Source organism: Rhinolophus sinicus, chromosome 1 (genome assembly GCF_057876585.1).
Source record: "Rhinolophus sinicus isolate RSI-liver-muscle chromosome 1, RSI-T2T, whole genome shotgun sequence".
Lineage (NCBI taxonomy): Eukaryota > Metazoa > Chordata > Mammalia > Chiroptera > Rhinolophidae > Rhinolophus > Rhinolophus sinicus.
In genome coordinates, this window is record NC_142501.1 from 2,385,122 (window position 1) to 2,405,153 (window position 20,032).

Here is a 20,032-nt window from a genome sequence, read left to right on the forward strand (position 1 = left end):
GCCCAGGGCAGCCCCTGTGACCCGGCGCCTCTCTTGCAGTGCCCCCCATCCCCACATGCCATCTCTAGTCTCCAGGCCTGGTCTGCCTGTCACTGCTCCTTGTTTCCTGTCTAGTGGTAAAGCTCAGCTATGTCTGCACTTCAGGGGTTCAGAGGACAACAGCCACTGGGCTCGCCTGGACCAGGGACCCCACAGATCGAGGCTTGGGTTCCAGCACGCTGGGCCCTAACGTGCAGTTCCAAGGCCATCCCTCCAGTGGTGCAGGGTGGGCTGTGAACCCCGTCTGTGCTCGGGTACCCCAGGCACTCCCTGCGTGGACACGCCTGCCACCTGGGGGGTCTGAGCTCACCAGCAAGGGGTTGTAGGCACCACAAGCGCCGAAGGCGTCCTCGTCTCTCAGGTACACTGGCCGGGACATCAGTCTCTCCAGCATGGAAACATTCAGCCCATAGGCCATGGCAAGTCTGGACTTGATGACGGGGCCGAGCTGCATGGGGTCTCCGGCCAGGATGATCTGGGACAAAGCGGCTCCCAGTGGGCACTCAGCACAGCGTGGGTGGGAGGGCGGCCACGGGCTGGGGCTGCAGGCCGCGGGCGGGCAGGACGGGCTGGCACTGCCTTGCATGAAGATGGCTTGGACAAGGCCAGCGGGAATGGAGAAGACTCGATGGGCCTGGACTCGAGCACCTCCCTGCAGCCCTCAGCTCCTCCCATCAGCCTTTCCCTGGCCCCCTACTCCACTCTGCTTCTGGACGAGGCCATCAGGGTGGGAGGAGGTGGGACTCCAACGTCCCTCCTTGAGCAAGTGTGTGAGGGGAGTTCAAGAGCACCCCCAGCTCACTATCACAGCGTGTGTGGCCAGCAAAAGCAGTGGGTGCAGGAAAGCAGCCAAGAACTCAGCCTGGGGTGGGGGGCAGAGTGGTCAGACTGTGGGCAGGGAGCCAGGGAGAGCTCACCAAAGTCACTGTGTGGCCGTGGGCTGTTGTAGGTGACAGTGGAAGCCACCACCTCCCCCCACCAGCACTGCAGAAAAGCAGGATGAGAGCCAGCGGGCATAGCAAGGAGCCTCACCTGGCCACTGACGTCCGAAACCAGCCCCAGAGGGATGAGGCACTCGGGCTCACTGGCCTGCCCCGCTTCGTCCACAAACACATGCGTGAAGTGCCCGACTCTAGAGCCAAAGGGGTTGTTAGCAGTCACCCCAGCCAGGTCTTCTCCGGGGCCTAACAGGCCAGCCCAGGCAGTTGGCCCCAGGGCAGGCCCGTCGCCCCGACTCTGCAAAGACTCAGAGGGACGTGGGAGGGGGACCGAGCAGCGCGGGGCTGCCAGGAGCATGGCCGCATGGGGCTCACAGTCGTGCGTGCTCCTGACACCCTGATGTGGATGGGGCTGAGAACTGATGCCTGGAGAACCGACTTCACGGGCGTAGCTGTGTGACCTCGGGCTCTGTGACTTGGTTTCCCCAATGTGGCTGAGTGAGAACGGGGAGAGCCCGTCTAGGTGGGCACTGGGCAGCGCTCCCACTGGGGGCTGCTGCCTCCACCTACTTCTGCCTGGTGACTCACGCTCTCAGCTGGGGACTGGGGGATGGTGCAGGCTTGCTGGGGCCGGCGCCCTCACCATGCCCAGCATCGCCGCACGGTAATGCCGGAGACTGGGAGCAGGAACGCTGCGCCAGGACGAGCCCTGGGCGGAGGCGGACCCTCGGGTCTCCCACCCCCGTGAGCCGGAGGCCCCAGCGTTGGAGGCAGTGGGGGCCCCTGCTCCCGAGGTGCTTGGGGCCGTGCGGACCCTGCCTGGCTCTTTCCACGGGCAGTGAGTTTGCTGTTTAATCGCTGGCTGAACTTGTCAATCTCAAGGTCTCACTTGGCCAGTGACACCCACTGATTGATCCCTCCCTACGCAGGACGAGGAAATTGGCTTTCTACCTCACGCCCCAATTTCTGCTGAAAAAGTTTAACATCATGTATCCTTCTTAGAATATAAGCGTGAGTTCTGTATTTACAGTTATTTAGAATCACTTCTATCAGACGATGTCACTCCGTGTTCATACCTTCTCAGCTTCCTGCAATCCTAGGACCCCACTCACCACGTGGTGGTCCCGGCCGGCTCCTGCCACTGTCCCCTTGGCACCTCCCGTGCCTCCCCCAAGGGAGCACCTCCCTGCTTGGGGCCCTGCAGCCCGCACGCCCGCCCTCCGCCCACCAGGGAAGCCATGGGGCCCTCACCTTTGGGCTCTCAGCACAAACCTCACTTCCCTGGAAAAGCCATCCCTGAGCCGCTCGAGGCCCCTGTACTGTCGGTCAGACTCCCTTCAGACACAGCTCCAGGGACCCTCTGTCCACCCCATGGGTCCCTGCGCCCCAAGGTGGCTCTCACCTCACCCCGATTTGGTAGAAGAGCCCGGCGCTGCTGCACGTGGTGACTACTATCCGGAAGCGCGAGGCTCTCCAGATGTCCTCCCCGTCTTTGCAGTACGGCCTGACTGCCTGGCTGACTGTCTGGGAGACGAGACAACAAAGCTAAAAGGCCTTCTAACCAACAATCCTGTACAATCCCGGGGTGGTGACTAAGTAATGACTGGAGACTGTTTCCTTAAATCAAAACGTATTTTCAGATCAAGTTAGTCCGTGTCTTACAGACTCTGGAGGCTGAACTTGACTTACTCCTGCAGACCCTTCCCCCAAACCACTTTATAGGTTTCTCAGGCAGAACTGCTCTTGCATAGCAAATCCCTTCTGTAAGCAAACCAGGAACTTCTCATTTTCCTACAGGGGTGCTTGCAACAAACCAACACGCAAACCCTGAAAGAGACAACACGTTTGGGGACCGAATACAAGGAGCGTTTGCACTCAGTGAAGCCGAGGGCGCCGATTCCTGGAGGAGGCAGAGTGACTGCCGCTGGGGAATGAAACTCTCACTTGATGAGTGGGGCCCAGGGGACAGGAGGGCAGCTTCTCGGTGGCCGCCATGGACACTCACCTCCTCGAACCTGCAGGTGGCGTTGACGCGGACCATGGTACCCGGCCGCAGCGCCCCGCTCTCGTGCAGCCGCAGACACACCAGGTCCGTGGCGCTGTTGGAGGGCGCACACACCAGGACCCGACTGTCCGGCAGGGCGTGGTACACCTACATCCAGGGCACAGGAGATAAAGGGTGACACGTTAGCCGCGAGCGCAGACTCCCGGGCTCACTGTGGGGACCCAGCCACCTGGGCTCATGCCCACCCCCCACATGCCCCGAGGACACATGCCCACAGGGCGAGACAGAAGGTGCGGGGCTCTACGCTCTCCAAGACCCAAAGCCGCCTCCCGGGCCCGCCGCACGTGTGCTAACGTGAATCCTGAGCGATGCACAAACATGACACCAGTGCACACTCAGCTGTGAGCAGAGGAGACACTGGAGTCAGCAGAGCGGCCGTGCAGGTGCCGGAAGGGACCTTCTCAGCGGCAGTCAGGCCCCGCGAGGTGACTGAACAGTTCACTAGTCTAGGACACTCTGAACCTATGAAACAGGCTTTGAAAATCCTAGTCACGTAAACAACACAGAAACTCCTGGATCTTTCAAGCCCTTCCCAACTTTCTGATTCTACAGTTTAAACCTGACACCAGGGACACACAGCAGAGCCAAGTTCACTGTGAACGAACAGTGCTGCCCTGTCGTTGTCACCTGTAAAACTGCCTCTATTATTGTCACTGTCTTCCCAGTTCCAGGAGGTCCGAAAAGAATGTACGGAAGCGGGCGGCAGTCGCCACTCAGGACTCTTCTAACGGCCAGCTTCTGGTTTTCATTGAGCGCCGGGTTGAAAAACTCCTTCTTCCCTGCCTCTGGGCTCGGAATTCCACCGGCTGTATCAGAAGTGGGGGCAGCGTCAGGCAGAGGTGGACAACTCGCAGCAGCTAAAACACACCGGCAGCGGCCGGAGGTCGTTGCCCATGGCCTGTCTGAGCTCCATCAGGCAGAGCCAGGAAGATCTGCATCCCGAGAGCAGACAGGCCGCTGGGCCCCCCCCCACTGCACACAGGCAGCCACCACCTGAGACGCTGGAGACACCACCTTGGAAAAGGTCAACAGGAATGGCCAGTCCTACGTCTTTTGACCTAAACCTCAAGTCTCCCGTCATGACAAGAACCTTCATTCATCTTTCTGGTCACACAACTGCCACAGACCACATGCGTCCCTCGCCCGTTTCACTTGCACAGGAGAACCAGCTTCTCAAGGAGCCCAATTTCAGGCGTGCCTTCCAGCAGCGGTCCCATGTAAGCCCCCACGATACGCACCCAGCTGACTCGTTCCTGTAGCAAAGGCCACCGGTCCTGGCCCGTCCTGGGCACACACCTGCCTCGCCTGGGTGGCAGGCTTAGTTTGGTCCTTTACAGCTTTCCTATTCTAGAAATAACCAGGAAAAAAAAAAAAAAAAAGGGTTAAAAAAAAACAAAAAACGCTTTGTTTACACAGGCCTAGCTTAAAGAGTAAATGCATACATCTGACAATGTAATACTGGCTTTATTTACTGAACAGTTCTTTGCATGGGTCACAGATCGTGTCCCCTTTAAAACATAATGAAAAAACAGATAGCTGATAAAAAGCTGTTAAGGTCTGTTTCTTTTTTGAATTACCTTTAAAAATATATTTATTAAATTTATTATTTTTGATGGTGACACCAAAACACAGGATTATAATACGTTTTATTTGACTCAGTGTATATTTCCTCCTGCTCACTCGCAGAGCCTGTGGGCAAGTCCAGGGGTGCTTGAGCCCCTGGGGACCCCCCAGCAGAACCCTCTCCAGGTGAGAACTCCACCCTAAGGTGTAAGAACCTCACACACCTTCCAGGGAACGCCAGGTGCCTCTGCTGCTTCTGTCAACTATGTGTCCAAGATCCTGCTCAAGAACTGGGTGTGTGTGTGTGCGTGTACACACGTGTGTACGTGTGTGTGATCACCAGCTGAATCTGTCCTGGACCGATGGAGTTGTTGTCAACTCTCCCATTACTGAGCGCTGAATTTCAGTCCCTCCCACTACTGTATGCATTTGCAGAGCACAACTGACATACGCTAAGTCGTGCACACCTAGTGTGGAACCTGACAAGTTCTGACACACGCATGTACCCGTGAAACAATCCCTACAATCGGAGAGGTGAACGTGCCTACCATGCCCAAAGCTCCCCACCATCACTTCTTTTTGGCCCGACGTCTTTCACGCAGCGTAATGAACTATGGAGGCCAAGAAGCCCAGATGGGGTCTCAGAGACCTGGAGACCCACGAGTCCAAAGGCAGAGGCCCCGCACTAGCTGGTGGTTCTGTTCAGGGCCTCCCACACTGGGGGGGGCCCTCGGCCCACCAGTCCAGACACGCCTAGAAACGACAAGTTACCAAATATCTGGGCGCCTGTGGCCCGAGCTGACACGTAAGGCAGACCATCACAACAACACTCCCGTATCTCTAAATACCTGTAACTGGTGACGCCACCTCTCTGCTCTGATACTGTGATTCGCTTTTCACTTTTCATCCCTTGGTCAGTCTTGGCTTCAGGCTCAGCCGTTTTACTGATCTTCTCAAAGAACCAGCTCGGGGTCCACTGATTTCTCTATGGTTTCTACTTCACCGACTTTACTCCAATGTTGTTTTCTCTTTGCTTAGTTTGGGCTTCACTTGTTCTTCTTTTGCTAGTTTTCTGAGGAAGATGAGGCCATTGGTTTGAAGCCCTTTATTTTTATTTTTTTACTTTAGGCATTTAGTGCTATAAATTTGTCCTTAAAGAGTGCTTCAGCAGCATCGTACAATTTTTGATATGTTGCACTTTTGTTTCTGGTGAAAGCACTTTCTAATTTTCCTACGGATTTCTTCTTTGATATGTGGGTTATTCGTGTTTTCAGTTTCCACATATTTGGGGATTTTTCCAGAGATCTTCATACTACTGATTTCTTGTGCTATTACTGCATACGTATGGCACAAACTCACAATATGTTATTATTCCAGCTTTAAAAAGTCAATTACCTTTTACAAAATTATTTTGAAAATGTTATCGTGCTTGTAAGAGGTGTCAAACATTCTTCAGTGCACAACACAGCAGTGTCAGCAGTGGGGACAGGCTGTCCAGCCCACTTCTGGTGCTTCTTCCTCCTGTGTAGCTGGGACCTTACGCCCATGATCATAGCTCTGCATCCCTGCTGTCCCCGGCCACCAGCACTCTGCTCTCTGATCCTAGGAGTCTGACGATGTGTGTGTCATACGCGAGGGATGACGCAGTACTTGTCTTCTGTGACTGGCTTACTTCACCAGCATAATGTCCTGAAGTGCACCCATGTACACACGACAGGGTTTACTTCTTTTTAAAAAGTCAATTATCTTTTAAAGAGATTGTTTTAAAAATAAGAAAAAAATTCTTCAAATTTATCCACATATTTATCATTTCTCGTCCTTTCATTACTTTGATCCTCATTTCCATCTGGGATAATTTTCTTATGCCTAAAGGGCTATTATTTCTAGTAGTGTGGGTCTGGCTCTTGTCTCATTCTTTTATTTCAGCTTTTGTATGTCTGAAGACATTTTTATTTCATCTTGATTGTTTGTAAAGTGTTTACTGGGCGCAGAATTCTAGGTTGACAGTTTTTTTCCTTTCAGCTCTGTAAAGTATTCCACTGCTAGCAATGAGAAATCTGCTGTAGTTCTTATTCTGGTTCTTCTTTAGATGAGACTTTCTCTATTTTTAAGATTTGTTTTTGTTGTTGTTGTTGTTTTGTTTTTAGTGACTTTCAGGAATTTAATTAACATATGTCTTGCTGTAGTTTTCTTCATGTTTCTTGTACTTAGGATCTGTTGAGCTTCCTGGATATGTAGGTTTATAGTTTTCATTAAATTAGGAAAAATTTCCACTCATTGTTTTGCTGATTTCCCCCACTCCCCTCTGGGAGTCCAATTGCATGCACATGAGGCTGCTCAGTTTTCCCACAGTTCAATGGCGTTTTTAAAAACTGGACTTCTTTAGAGCAATTTTAGTTTTTTAAAAAGATTTTAATTGTTTTGTATAGTTTCTATCACTGTCTTCAAGCTCACTAATCTTTTCCACTACAGTATCTAGTCTGTTATTCATCCTATTTGATCTGTTTTTCATCTTAGACATTCAATTTGTCATCTCTAGAAGATAAATTAGTGTCTTTCACATCTTTTGTGTCTCCTCTGAACGTGCTCACAGTACCTCTCCCTTCTCGAGCACATGGAATATAGTTATAACTGTTCTGTTAATGTCCATGTCTAATTCTACAACTGCTATTTTGGGGGCTTGATTTTAATTGACTGAAATTTCTTATTATGGATTGTGTTTCTCAGTTTATTTTTGGATTAGATATCAGACACTGTGAGTTTTACACCTTGGTGGGTGCTAGATGTTTTTATCTCTGATAACTAGGCTTGACCTTTGTTTTGGGGTATGGCTACATTGCTTAGAGAGAGTCGATCCTTTTGAGGCTTGCTCTCCCAACTTGTCAGTCTGGAGGAGCGGCCTGCACTCTAGGGACACACTCTCCCCACTCCTCAGGCAATAGCCTATGAAAACTCAACCTGCTGGGCTGTGGGAACAACCATTTCCCATGCTGTGGGAACATAGGGTTCCCCTCTGCTCTCCAGGGGTTCTGTCCTAGACTTGAGTCTCCCCCTCAGAAGTGTGCTGTGATGAGTCCTCAGCTGAGAACTCATGGTGGGGGCCTTTGCAGAACCCAGGACTCTGCCTGTGAACTCCACCCATCTTTCCTGCACTGCCAAGTATAGTTTCTTCGTCTCAGGAGACCACCAGTGTCCCCCTTCTGCTCCCTGGTCCACAGACTCTCTGAAGGCTATAAGCTGGGGCAACAACAGAGGTCACCTCATTTGTTCCCTCTCTCAGGAATCACTGTCCTATGATATCTGCTGCTCATGAAACTGTTGTTTCATGTATTGTCAGTTTTCTCATTATTTAAGGTGGGAGGTAAATCCAGACCCTGTGATTCCATCTTGGTTAATGTATGGAATGCCCTTGAGTTTATCTGCAACCGAGTCAATCCATAAAAAGAAAATGTTCTGCATTTAAAAATATTAAGATTCAGCCAATCTGGAGTGTGATCCACCTAAACAGCAACACCCACCACCTCACACCCAGTACCAGCTTCACAGACCCTCCCTGGGAACCAGGCAGTGGGATGAGCCAGGAAATGGGGGATGAAGGGAACTTTGCAGATGACACCGTATCTGTGTCCAATGAAAACCTCTATTTTCAGAAAACAGATCAGATATGAAGCACACAGCTGGTGATTTAAATGAAAACCTTTTGCTGTTTCCTTTATAGAATGTTCTACGATTGCGTAAGCATTCTAAAACCATTACTTTTGCGTTTTTGAAGAGGGGCTATAAAATGGTAAAAGGGTTTCTAAATATTAGATATAATTTAAATATCTGTTTTTATTATAAATGTAAAACATGCTCAATAAAGCAAATTGCAATAGTACTGAATGACAGGTCACAAGCTCCACCATGGCACTGAGGGTCATCATTCCTGGAAACACAGTGATAGACATAGCCACTTCTATTTCACTCATGAAAATATATGGGGAACCTAGGACAATACATGGCACGTAACAGGCACTATGTTACTATTTAAGGCGACTGGACTATATAAGTAAAAAATAAAGTATCTTTGCAACATTCACAAAGATGTTAACAGCTTGCTGGGTGTGTATCCTTCCAGACATTTTCTAAGCATATATTATCACATAAATGTGCCTGTCTGAATGGACATAAAACCATATACTTTCAGAATAAAAGTAGGAACTCATAATCTATCTTATGAATACGACGTCAGACAATTACGTTTGCGAACTCATCCTAGAAAAAGTACTACACACCTTACTGCTGACTACCATTACGGCCACCTTGTAAGTACTCCCCTTCGGAAGCCATGCACCAACCCCAGCGCCTAGTCCACCCTCCAGAGCAATTCTGGAACTCTATTTTTGGAACAGCTTTCAGAGCTGGCATCATATTACCCTTGATGTCCTGAATGTCATCCAAATGTCTTCCTTTCAATATTTCCTTTATCTTCGGGTAAAGAAAGAAGTCACTGGGGGGCCAGATCAGGTGAGTAGGGAAGGTGTTCCAATACAGTTATTTGTTTCCTGGCTAGAAACTCCACACAGACAGTGCGGTGTGAACTGGTGCATTGTCGTGATGCAAGAGCCATGAATTGTTGGCGAAAAGTTCAGATCGTCTAACTTTTTCATGTAGCCTTTTCAGCACTTCCAAATAGTAAATTTGGTTAACCATTTGTGCAGTTGGTATAAATTCATAATGAATAATCCCTCTGATAGCAAAAAAGGTTAGCAACATCTTTGCAACAAGTTCACAAACTTACTTGTCCAACCTTGTATTTTAGTTTCATTCTGTGATTTGGGTTATGTGTGAACTACACTCCTCTAATACTCTAGTCAGTTTGTGAATTCATCTAGTATTGATTTAGATCCATCTAAGTCATCAAGTCAGTACCTTAGTGGCAGACTGTCCAGTGTGTTTGGTGGCTTGTGCATAGTTCCAACTGCCCATCACTTGGGGAGACTGTAAAATTACTTCTTCTGGAAACAACACTTTGAAAACAAGAAAAGGTGACAAGGTAGATTATTATTGAAAAGCTTTAAAAAGACAGAGGCAACGAGAATGTTTGCCTCCGGACAACCATGAAGTCGTCCACCTGTCTGTGCCCCTCCTCCCGGCCCTGCAGACTGCTTCTCAGTCACAGCTTCTGCCACCACTGCATGCTGTTGGAGACAACAGGCCACTAATTATTTGTCTACCTATGAGCACAAAACTGAATTCTATTAAGAAGGGAAAAACAGAATGTGATGATTGTATTTCCAATATTACGAATGCTATTTTTACATAGCTGAAATAGAAAGAAATCACAGAAACTTTCCAACAAGAAAAACACTGGCTATCACACAGTTTTAATGATAGAGGAAACTGTTTTACATAAAAGTTCCACATGAAGCTTATACAAATAGCCTGGGAAGCATTACACAAATGGTACAGCAACCATACCTTTTACACCTAAGTGGATGACTTGTTCAAGTGCAAAGTGACACCGTCTGCTCGTGGTCCTGCAAGAGAGAAAACAATGGGAAGTAACTCAGCTGCAGTTTAGAAATGTTAAGGCAAGTATGGGCTCGGAAATCTGATTATATGCTAATGTGACCTTGACAAAATACTTAGGAAAAACCATCGAGTCAGGGCCCCCTCAGGCTCTCACAGGTGCCATCGCCCTGGCAGAGGGGCGCCTCATGCTTCGCAGTCTGCATCTGTACGTACGAGACGATGCTGGCGTTTCACAGAAAAGGTCTAATATCACATGAGGACAGGACTCTTTCCTTCCTGGCATATTTCTGTTTTAATGTATAAAGTGGACTAAGAGAAAAAATATGAAAACAGCGTATGGAGCGTTAGGGAAACACTAATGCCACTGCATCAATAGGAAAGAAATTGTCACGATAAAAAATCGTTCTCTTAAAATTCACTGAAAACGACTGTTAAAAGAAACTGAGTCATATTAAAAACTTCAAGAGTTTCTGTGAACAAAACCTGACTCGCATCGGGCAGCATCCAGTGTCGCAGGCAGACAAGCAGGAGCTCCGAGAAGCGGCTCAGGAGAGACCTTTACAGCCAGGAGGGAGGGGGCAGGGAAGCTCTCCTGGACACAGCAGCGGGCTGGCTGGGGCAGGTCACTTCCTTTAGGGGATGTGACATGCAGGGGCCTAACAGGCAGATGGCCGATGGCCCTCCCTAGTGCTGGTGCCGCGATTCCTGGCTTCCTGCGTGACTGGTTCAGACTCTGTCCTGGGAGAGCTGGCGCTGTAATTAAATGAGGTCTTGGTTTGGTGACGTGGGGCTCAGCACAGCAACCCCACTGTGGGTCGGCGGTCTTATGTTTTAACACCACAAAAAGAATAGAAAATGGGAAAAACACTCCATCTTCGATGAAATAACATGACCAAAGTGCCAAAGCACAAATGAAGAACAACGTCTGTCCCACAAGGAGTACGTGGCCTCAAACACGCAAAGGCAACAGAGCTGATTCATAGTGCCTCAGAGCCTGGCCACACCCACCTTTCTGGAAAGTTCAGACCTGGGCACCTGAAGGACCAGCTGACCGTTTCTCACCTGGGTGACAGGGTGCAGGGCAGACGGTACCACAGGACCTGGTGACACAGCCCACCCACCCCGCAGGGAGCCTTACCTGAGGGTCCCCAGCATGAGGCTCCGGGCAGCCCGACTCTATGTAGAAAACAAACTACTCGAGAGGAGATTCTGGCCCATTACCATTTTAACACCATTGTACAAAGATGCTGAGCACGTTTGCTGCTTCACCGTCTGTTAACAGCAGGAAGGTGGGCACCTGAAAGTTGGCCAACAGGAGACCGGCTACAGGCTTGAGGGCATGTCCCTCAGGAGGAGAACCCCAGCCGGCACCAAACACCTCAGTCACAAACAGAAGAAAGGCCTCAAATCACTGACCTCCACTTCCTCCGTCAGAACTAGAAAAAGAAGAGCAAATGGAGCCCAGAGCAGCATAAGAAAGGAAATAACAAAGGTCAGAGCGAAAGGCAGTGAAACAGAAAACACTAGAGAACGCCAATGAAGCCAAAAGTTGATCCTCTGATAAGATCAATAAAACTGACAAACCTCTAGCCAGACTGACGAGGGCGGAAGAGAAAAGACACAGATGAGCAATCTCAGGAGAGAGGGGTGACCTTGACATGCATCCCACAAATGGTAAAAGAATAAGGGGATGTTATGAACCATTTTATGCAAATAGATGAAGTGAAGTACACACACTCCCTGAAGGACACACACACAGTACCAGAGCTCACCCGACAGGAAACAGGTAAGTGATTGGTTCTTTATCTGGTGAAGGGCCTGGATTTATAGTCAGAAAGCTTCCCACAGAGAAAATTCCAGACCTAGAAGGTGTTACTGGCGAATTCTGCCGAACATTTAAGGGAGAACACCCGTTCTGCAGACAGGACGAGGAGGTGACACTGTCCCTCCTGCCATGAGGCCAGCTTACCTTGATGCCCAAATCAGAAAAAGACACTTCACTAACTAAGTGCAATGCACCTCAGGAACACAGATGCAAACATTAGTACGATTTTAGCAGATCAGATCTAGCAACGTACAAATGGTGATGACATCACAGCCAAGGGGGCTTATTCCAATTCATGTCACCGACTATCAGGACAGACTAACAGAGAAAACCACACGACCATCTCAGCAGACAGACAGGAAACGCGGACAAATCCCGTGTCCACTGCTCAGTGAAAACGCTCGGCCAGCTGGCTAGGGGGCATCTCCTCAGCTGCCAGTGGGGCCGGACATACTGAGCCTGCCTGCAGGGACAGAACAGGGACACCAAGCCTCACGCTTCTGGGACACTGTTCTCCGGGTCCGCCAGCGCAGCAAGGCAAGGAAAACAGACAAGACGCACCCAGAGAACAAAGGAGAACTGTATTTATTGAACACACGCGTCCATGGAGAGAAAATGCTACGGAACCCACAAAAAGCTACTAGAAATATTGAGTCTAGCAAGCTTGCAGGATACAAGATTAATATACAATACTACCTACAAGCAACTGGAAATTTAAGCTAAAATTACTGTTTATAACAGCAGTAAATTTTTTTTTTAAAGAATCAGGGACAAATTTGACATAAGAGATGCAAAAGCCGCTCAGAGACAAGCACAAAACTCTGCCTAAGAGACGAAAGGACCTAAGGAGACACCACTTCAGGGCCGGAAGACCCGACAGTGAGATCTCAGTTCTCCCACGACAGGCCTGAGGATGCAGAGCAGCACCAGCCCAACCTCAGCAGGCTCTGTGGGAAAGGACAGCCCGGTTCTAAGACCCCACTGAACAGCCGCGGCCTCGAGCAGGCGCACGTGCACAGGGGAGAGCGGGCCTGACCTCTGGTTTCAAGAGGAATCGTAAGGACAGACGCATGTACTGATGGCACAGAATGAGGTTTGACAGACAGATCCACACAGACAAGGGGTAAAGGCAAAAGGCAGTGGGAGGGACAGGCTTTCTACCCGCGGTGCTGGGCCAACAGCACAGCCACGCCCCAGGTTAGGTTCTATCCATACCTTGCACCATTTGCAAAAATTAACTCAAAACTGATCGCAGATCAAATGTAAAAGTTAAAGCTGCAAAATTTCTAGACAAAACCACAGAGAGTCTTTGTGATCTTGAGCTTGGCAGATTTCTTAAATGTGTCACCAAAAGCATGAGTCATGAAAGGAAAAAACTTGACACACTGAACTCCATTAAAATTAAGAATTTGTGCTCTTCAAAAGGCATTATTAAAAATAGTGAAAACACAAGCCACAATCTGAGAAAATATTTGCAGAAAACATACCTGACAGAAGGCTTGTATTGAGAATTACACAGTCTGCAGACTCAGTTAAACAAGCAATTAACAAACGGACCCAAACTCGATGGGCACTTCAACAGGGCACTGCAGCACAGCCAAAGCTGGGGTAGGGTGGGGTGGGGTGGGGTGACGGGGTGGAGAGGGACGAGACAGAGAGAGAGAGAGAAAATGAGAACAGGGAGGGGGACATACACACACACACACACACACACACACACACACACACACACACGGCACTGAGCTTCTGAGCAGCACCGGCCATCAGCAAACCCAGCCAAGCCCCCTGTATACCCGTCAGGACATCAGGACACCTGGGTCTCAGCCACTGCTGGATGCCAACGGCACGAGCACTTTGGAAAGCAGCTGAGCAGCATCTCAACAAGAGTCCTCCTTCCTACCACAGGACCCTGCCATTGCACTGCCAGGGGAACTTAATGCAAATGCTTTAAAAACTTTCATGGGTCACAAATGCAGCCGGCAGGCCTCTCGCCCATAGCCGGGCTTCACATTTCCATGAACACTGCACCTGGACCCCCCCCCCGCACCCCCCCCCCCCCCCCCCGCTCAGGACCCCAGGCCACAGCCAGTCCACTTCTGACGGACTCAGCACCCTTCTCTCATCCAAGGAGCAAACAAAATGAGTGTAGTCTTTGGGGCTCACCCACCTCTCCCTATTGGTCTCCCCTCCCACCCCCCCACCCCCACCCCCACCCCCACCCCCACTGCTTGCACAGCCCAACAGCATTAAAAAGTCCCACCTATGTCCTCCTTTTACCCACAGGCTTTCTCCCTCAGGTCACCTGTCTGGCTGCAGCCCAGACACCCAAAGATTTCGTACACAAAGCACAAAAAGCACTGACAGCAAAGAAAAAGATAAACGCCACTGTCTGAAAATTAGCACCTTCTGTTACTCAAAAGGTGCTTTAAAGTAATGAGCCTAGAGAAGTCGTGTATAACACATACCTAAGAGGAGTCTACCATAAAGAACAGAGAAAAGACTAAAATAATAAAGATCAAGTTATTCAATAAAAGACACGAGCAAGCACTTCACAAAGACATTTTATGGCCAACAAGCATGGAGACGCGGCAGGGGGCAGCAGCGGGGCAGGGGGGGCGGGAAGCAGGCGCTGGCGCACCCCACCAGGCGGGCGCACAGCACCGTTACTCACTCAGCACACCAGGCTTCAGGGGGGTGGGGATCACCTGGCTGTGACAGACGCTGATGCCGGCCGGCAGTGACAAATGCCACCACGAGGCCATGGTGGACATCACCGTACCCAAATCACGGTTCTACCGCAGTGCATGGCCGAGGACATACGTGGCTTCACGCACGAGGAGGCCCAAGGGCGCTCAGGGCAGTGCCAAGCACGCACCGAAATAGGCGACAGTGCCATGGCCACCAATAGGAGAATGGGTGCCGAGGGGGCTCGCAACTGTCCCGACACGACAGGAGTCGTCTTAGTAACAACATCCTAGGAACTAGACGCAAGTTCAAAACAATTCATTTTTCCTCTCTGTGTGTCTGTGAAACAAACACACACACACACACACATTTTTTTTTAAAAAAGTAAGGGACAGATAAACACAGAATCCCAGTCAACAGTGGAGAAGGGGAGGGGATGGCTGGGAGGCAGGGTCACTGCAGCTCATGACATAAGGAGGGTGATGGTCACAACGTACCACGAACCAAGGTCCCAAAAGGAACAGGTGTGCAAATGTCTGCAAATCTGTATCTGAAAACCTGTCCTCTCACGAGCTATAGTCCTGAGGCACACGAAGCGGGGGCCGTGGTGTGGGGAGCCCACCCGCCCTTCAGCAGGGACACTCCACTAGCCCCTCCTTCCTGCACCACTGGGGTGAAAGGGGTCAACAGCCAGGGAGTGAGAACCAATACACATTTGCAGGAAGTCGTTAAAAGCATTACCTGTTATACGTAAATTCCACATCCAAAGGTTCAAAGTTATACGCTTGTTCAAATTCTGGATTAAGTTTAAGAGTTACATCTTCTTCATGAATCTATAAAAGAAACAGTTTGATTTCCATACTTAAGATTCGATTTCTTGGGACAATCTTCTGTCTGTATCTAGTGGCACACCATGAAACATTCGTTCTACAGCTCTGAGCTGACACCTGGTGCCTCACACACACACACACACACGTAACAATAATCAGAAAGGGTTAAGTCATCGTGCTGCTCCAGGGAGCCCACCCACAGGTGCCGAGCCCCTCCTCACTGGCCGGTCTCCACAGGGTTCTGCACACCTTGGCTCCACATCCAAAGGCCACTCCAGGACCTCCCTCCAGCCAAAGCTAGGTCCTGCACAAAATGGTTCCGGACAAGCAGGAAGGAGAGGCATTTCTGAGGGACTTGGGAGGGAACAGGGAGGAGGCCCTTCATGGTGAGGAGGAGCTCTGACCAAGTCAGGGCCCCAGACTGCACAGGCGACCCGGGCCGGAACCGCCAGGGCAGGAGCTGCGACAACCGCTCCAGACTAAGGCCACTGGGCCTGTGACAATGTGCGGTTAGCAAGAACTCCCGGCAGGAGTGTGCCTGCTCTCAGGAGAGGCGAACAAATCCCCTTGAAGAGAAAGCAAGCCCAGCATCCATCCGCCCAAGTCTCCCAGAGAGCAGGATGAACGAAAATGGATCCAATCGTAATCAAAGATCACCGCCAAGACGTGGGAAGTGAACTCGCCAAAAACGAGCATCAGCACAAACAGCCCTCAGCAGATCAAGGCCCCGGGACCTCACACACTGACACCATCATTTACAGAAACTCACTGGTGTATAACACTACACATAACGGCAAGACAAAGAAAAATTAGCCTAAGATCACATGAAAACGACAGGGCAGTGTTAATGGAGCAGGCCATTCAGAAACGAAAACTGCTTAGTGAGATAAACAGAGCGGGAAGGGAGGGAATGAGTCTGCTCCCAGGCACATGCTCCCGGCAGACACAGAGGCCCCTCGTGGATGAGGCCAGGGTGGTCACATCCTGGCCAGCGCTGGGCTTGGCCTCAGAAGCTTTCCGTCCCCATGACTCCCAGCACCACCATCCCTGGTAAGTGCACAACTTGCCAGCAGCAGAGTGGCCCCATCCGGGAATGTCCCCACCACCTGGTGTCAGGGTGAGTGCACGGGGCCACCTATCACGCAGAAAGCAAGTCCACGTTGATGGAATAACGGCTCAGGCTCACTCCGATTCTGTCTCCTCTGCCAGCCACGCCATCTGTGGGGCTCCCCTGAGGCCTCCGACCACCATGCCCCTCCCACTCTCCCCCACAGTGAGGTCACAGCTTCAGCTCCGGACCTGTCATCGCAAGTGCTGGCTCTCCTCCAGCCACATGAGGGTCAGGAAGGGCCTGGGGCCAGATCTCAGGCGCTTCTTCTGCAGTTCTGGTCACAGGGACCCTGGAGGCACAGCGGGTGGCCCTTTGGAAGCAAGATGACCCCCGGCTATGTGGCCTCCTCACACTGCTGGCTCCACACACAAGTGGGTCAGAGTTGGCGAGGTTGTTGCATCTTTTGGTTCAGGCTGAGTGACTGCTGCCCTGCAGTGGTGGCGGTAGGGAGGGCCGCGTGCCACACTGCCATGCCACTGAGGGAGCTGGGGGGGCCAGCTGGCGGGCACCAAGGGCCAGCTGCTCCCCCAGTGCGTCCTAGCAGTGACTTCACAACTGAGTGCCCCCGTGAGGGCTGTGGCCTTTACCCTGTCCTTCCCAGCCCTCATCCTCATGCTGGGTACCCAGCAGAGGGTGGCTTCTCCATTCAGTCCATGGTTATGGGCTATCAGTGTAGCGAGGAGAGTGCCTGGGACCTGTGGGCAGCCTGCCAAGTGGCAGGACTTTGGACAGCCCACATTTGGGGGTGAGTCGCTTTCTGCAGAGCTGGGTGTCTGGCAGGAGCAAGCTCCCACAAGTTCAAGTACAGAGAGAAGGCCGTGCGCTGGCACTGTCTGCAGACAGATGGGATTGGCCCTCAGACGGCACCCTCTTCAAGTGGGGGACTTGCGTCCTGTGACTCTGGAGCTCACGGCAGGTGTGGCCAAGCAGGCACAAGGATGGCACACTTTTGTGTGGGGAGGAGGCCACGGTGGCATCTAGCAGAGGTGAAGGGTTACCTCTCGTTTGCTGGAAGCCACGTTCTCGTGACCCACTTTTGATGATTTGGCTGCAAACTACATCATCTGACCCCTAAGCAGGGCCTGCCCACCTGAGTGGCAATTCTGAGAGCTGCCCACCAGTCTCAGAAACACACCTTCTGCTCTGTCAGGCGAGCAGGTTGGTACACCACCGAGCTGGCTGACGTACCTCCCTGCCAGCATGAACACCGAGGCTGAGAGTGGTCATCAGTGGGCATTCTCCCTCGGGGCCCAGCCCTTCTGGGCAAACACAAACATCACAACTACCTGAGAGGTGCCGAGAGGGTAACATGCTGGACAGGGTTGAAAATGGCAGGATTTCTTTAGATATTCAGTTCTCTTTATATGTCACACTTACTTAAATATTCACTTATCCTCAAATGTTCCAAAATACCGTCAGCGTTGGCCCAAGGAGACCCTGCTCCCCCCGGCTGTGACGGAAGCCTCCCTCTCAGACGGCTCTCTGGGCTGGTCCAACCAACGTTCAGAGCTTAGGGCAGCCGCTCACCTCAGTCACGTAGCCGACGTACTCGATGACATGTCCGTTGTACTCCTGAGTCTTTAAGATCAGTTTGTCACCTAGTTAGAAACACATGAGCACATGTAAAACCACAGAACCACGTACAGTGGTGCCACACTGTGAACAAAGTGGATGAAAATAAACATTATGGGGGCCGACTGCTTAGAAATGACGTCGTGTGACAGGAGCTGTGGGGTGTGCTCACGCTGCTGACAAAGTTCTAAGTGACATTTTAACCCGCAGCAAACAATTCGGTAGTGTGGTCGCAGTGCTGCCGGTTAAAACCCCTCCCCAACTGAGTGGCCCAGTGTCTGCTAAGCCACTCGCAAGACAGGAACGCGAGCGACCCACCTGCATACAGAGAGGGCCGGCTCTCAGCCAGTCCAGGGACCTCCAGTACCAGTAGGTCCCCGTTTCTCTTCAAGGTGACCCCACTCATGTTATATTCTTTCAGTTCTATTTCGGCATGAATCTCCTCAAGCCAGAGCAAAGTCGAAAACTTCTCCTTGTAGTTTGACATGTTCAAAAGCTGAAAAAAACCCAGCAAGTTAGTGAGAGCGGGGTCACATGTCAGGTATACCCACAAGCAGGGACGAGTAGCCCCAAGCTGGTAACAGCACAGATGAAATAACGGCCGCAAACTGACTGCTGGGCTGCACGGGACAGTGATCCAGAGATGGGGAAAGCCATGGACGCGAGCCCCACCACGGCCCCACGGGACCAGACGGTTCCCAGAGCCCAGCACAGGGAGAGAAGCCGGCAGCCGTGGGACCTCCGTGGTGGGGAGGTGGAGTCTGGGGCCGAGGTGGTGACAGAGCAACACAGAGAGGTCCCCGCTGAGCCCGGCCAGTGCCTGGGTGTGGAAGCCAAAGGCCAGGAGGCCCATCGATGGGTCCAGAGCAGGGTTCCCCTGCCCCGGCACTGCCCACATCTGGGCTGGACCGCTGTCGGGGAGAGGCCATCCAGGGCACACACTGGAGGGTATTTAGCAAAATCCCTGGCCTCCCTACCATCCCAGCAGATGGTACTAGCACCCCAGCCAGGACAACCAAAAATGTCTCCTGGGGGCAAACTGTCACCCACTGAGAAACATCGGATTTAAGGGGACAATTCCCCACGCTCAGGCAGGGCTGAGGACAGTGGCCCCACCAGCCCCAAGCCGCTTTGGGCCGTGCTCAGAAGGGCATCAGCCCCAAAGTTGGCGCTACCCTGTTCTCACCCCACAAAAGCTTTAAAGCTTAAAAGTATCCAGATGTTTCCAGCTAACAGCTGCATCCCAGAACTGAGCTCAAAAATAGTTGAGGAACAGAAACACATGCAACTCCCACCCAGCAAGGTCAAGTCCAGGGTGCCCAGCAGCCACCAAGACGTCCGGCATGAACGCAGCAGGTGACGAGGAGAAAGCCTACTGTCCCCAGGAACAAGCCTGTGGCACGGCTAGTGCACAAGGACCTTAGAACGGTCGTTGTAACTGTCACATAATCAGTGAGCTGAGGAAAGGCTGAGCATCCTAACTGAGACACAGAAGATAAAAGAGACCCAAAGTGAACCTGAGAAATAACTACAACATCTGACATAAAAATACATGGGATAGGATTAACACTGCGAAAGAAAAAATTAATGAACTTGAAGACACAGCAATAGAAACTCCAAAAATCCAAGACTGGAGAAAAACGAGCAAAGCTCAGTGAGCTGTGAGCCAATTTCGAGTGGCAGAAATATGTATATCAAGAATCGGGGGTGGGGTTGGAGGTGGAAAGAGTATTTGAAGACACAATGGCCAAAAAATCTCCAAGTTTGAGGAAAACAATCAGCCCACATATCCAAGAGGCTCAAAGAATCCCCAAAAATGTGAATAAAACTATACCAACGTACACTTTAAATTTCTTGAAACTAGAGACAATCTTAAAAGCAGACAGGAGA

The 20,032-nt window shown here is 51.0% G+C and overlaps 1 protein-coding gene across 1 annotated transcript in view; it reads right to left on the reverse strand.

The window, feature by feature from the left end:
* MOV10L1 (Mov10 like RNA helicase 1) overlaps positions 1-20,032 on the reverse strand; it is a 51,794-nt gene that overhangs the window by 8,971 nt on the left and 22,791 nt on the right. Inside the window, exons 11-21 of the mRNA XM_074326627.2 lie at positions 18,461-18,638; positions 18,098-18,168; positions 15,371-15,462; positions 10,066-10,124; positions 9,517-9,614; positions 4,281-4,389; positions 3,670-3,848; positions 2,983-3,129; positions 2,380-2,501; positions 1,072-1,171; positions 350-514 (exon numbers count right to left, since the gene is read on the reverse strand). Of these exons, the coding sequence (XP_074182728.2) occupies positions 350-514; positions 1,072-1,171; positions 2,380-2,501; positions 2,983-3,129; positions 3,670-3,848; positions 4,281-4,389; positions 9,517-9,614; positions 10,066-10,124; positions 15,371-15,462; positions 18,098-18,168; positions 18,461-18,638 (1,320 nt within the window). The remainder of the gene's footprint in view (positions 1-349; positions 515-1,071; positions 1,172-2,379; positions 2,502-2,982; positions 3,130-3,669; positions 3,849-4,280; positions 4,390-9,516; positions 9,615-10,065; positions 10,125-15,370; positions 15,463-18,097; positions 18,169-18,460; positions 18,639-20,032) is intronic.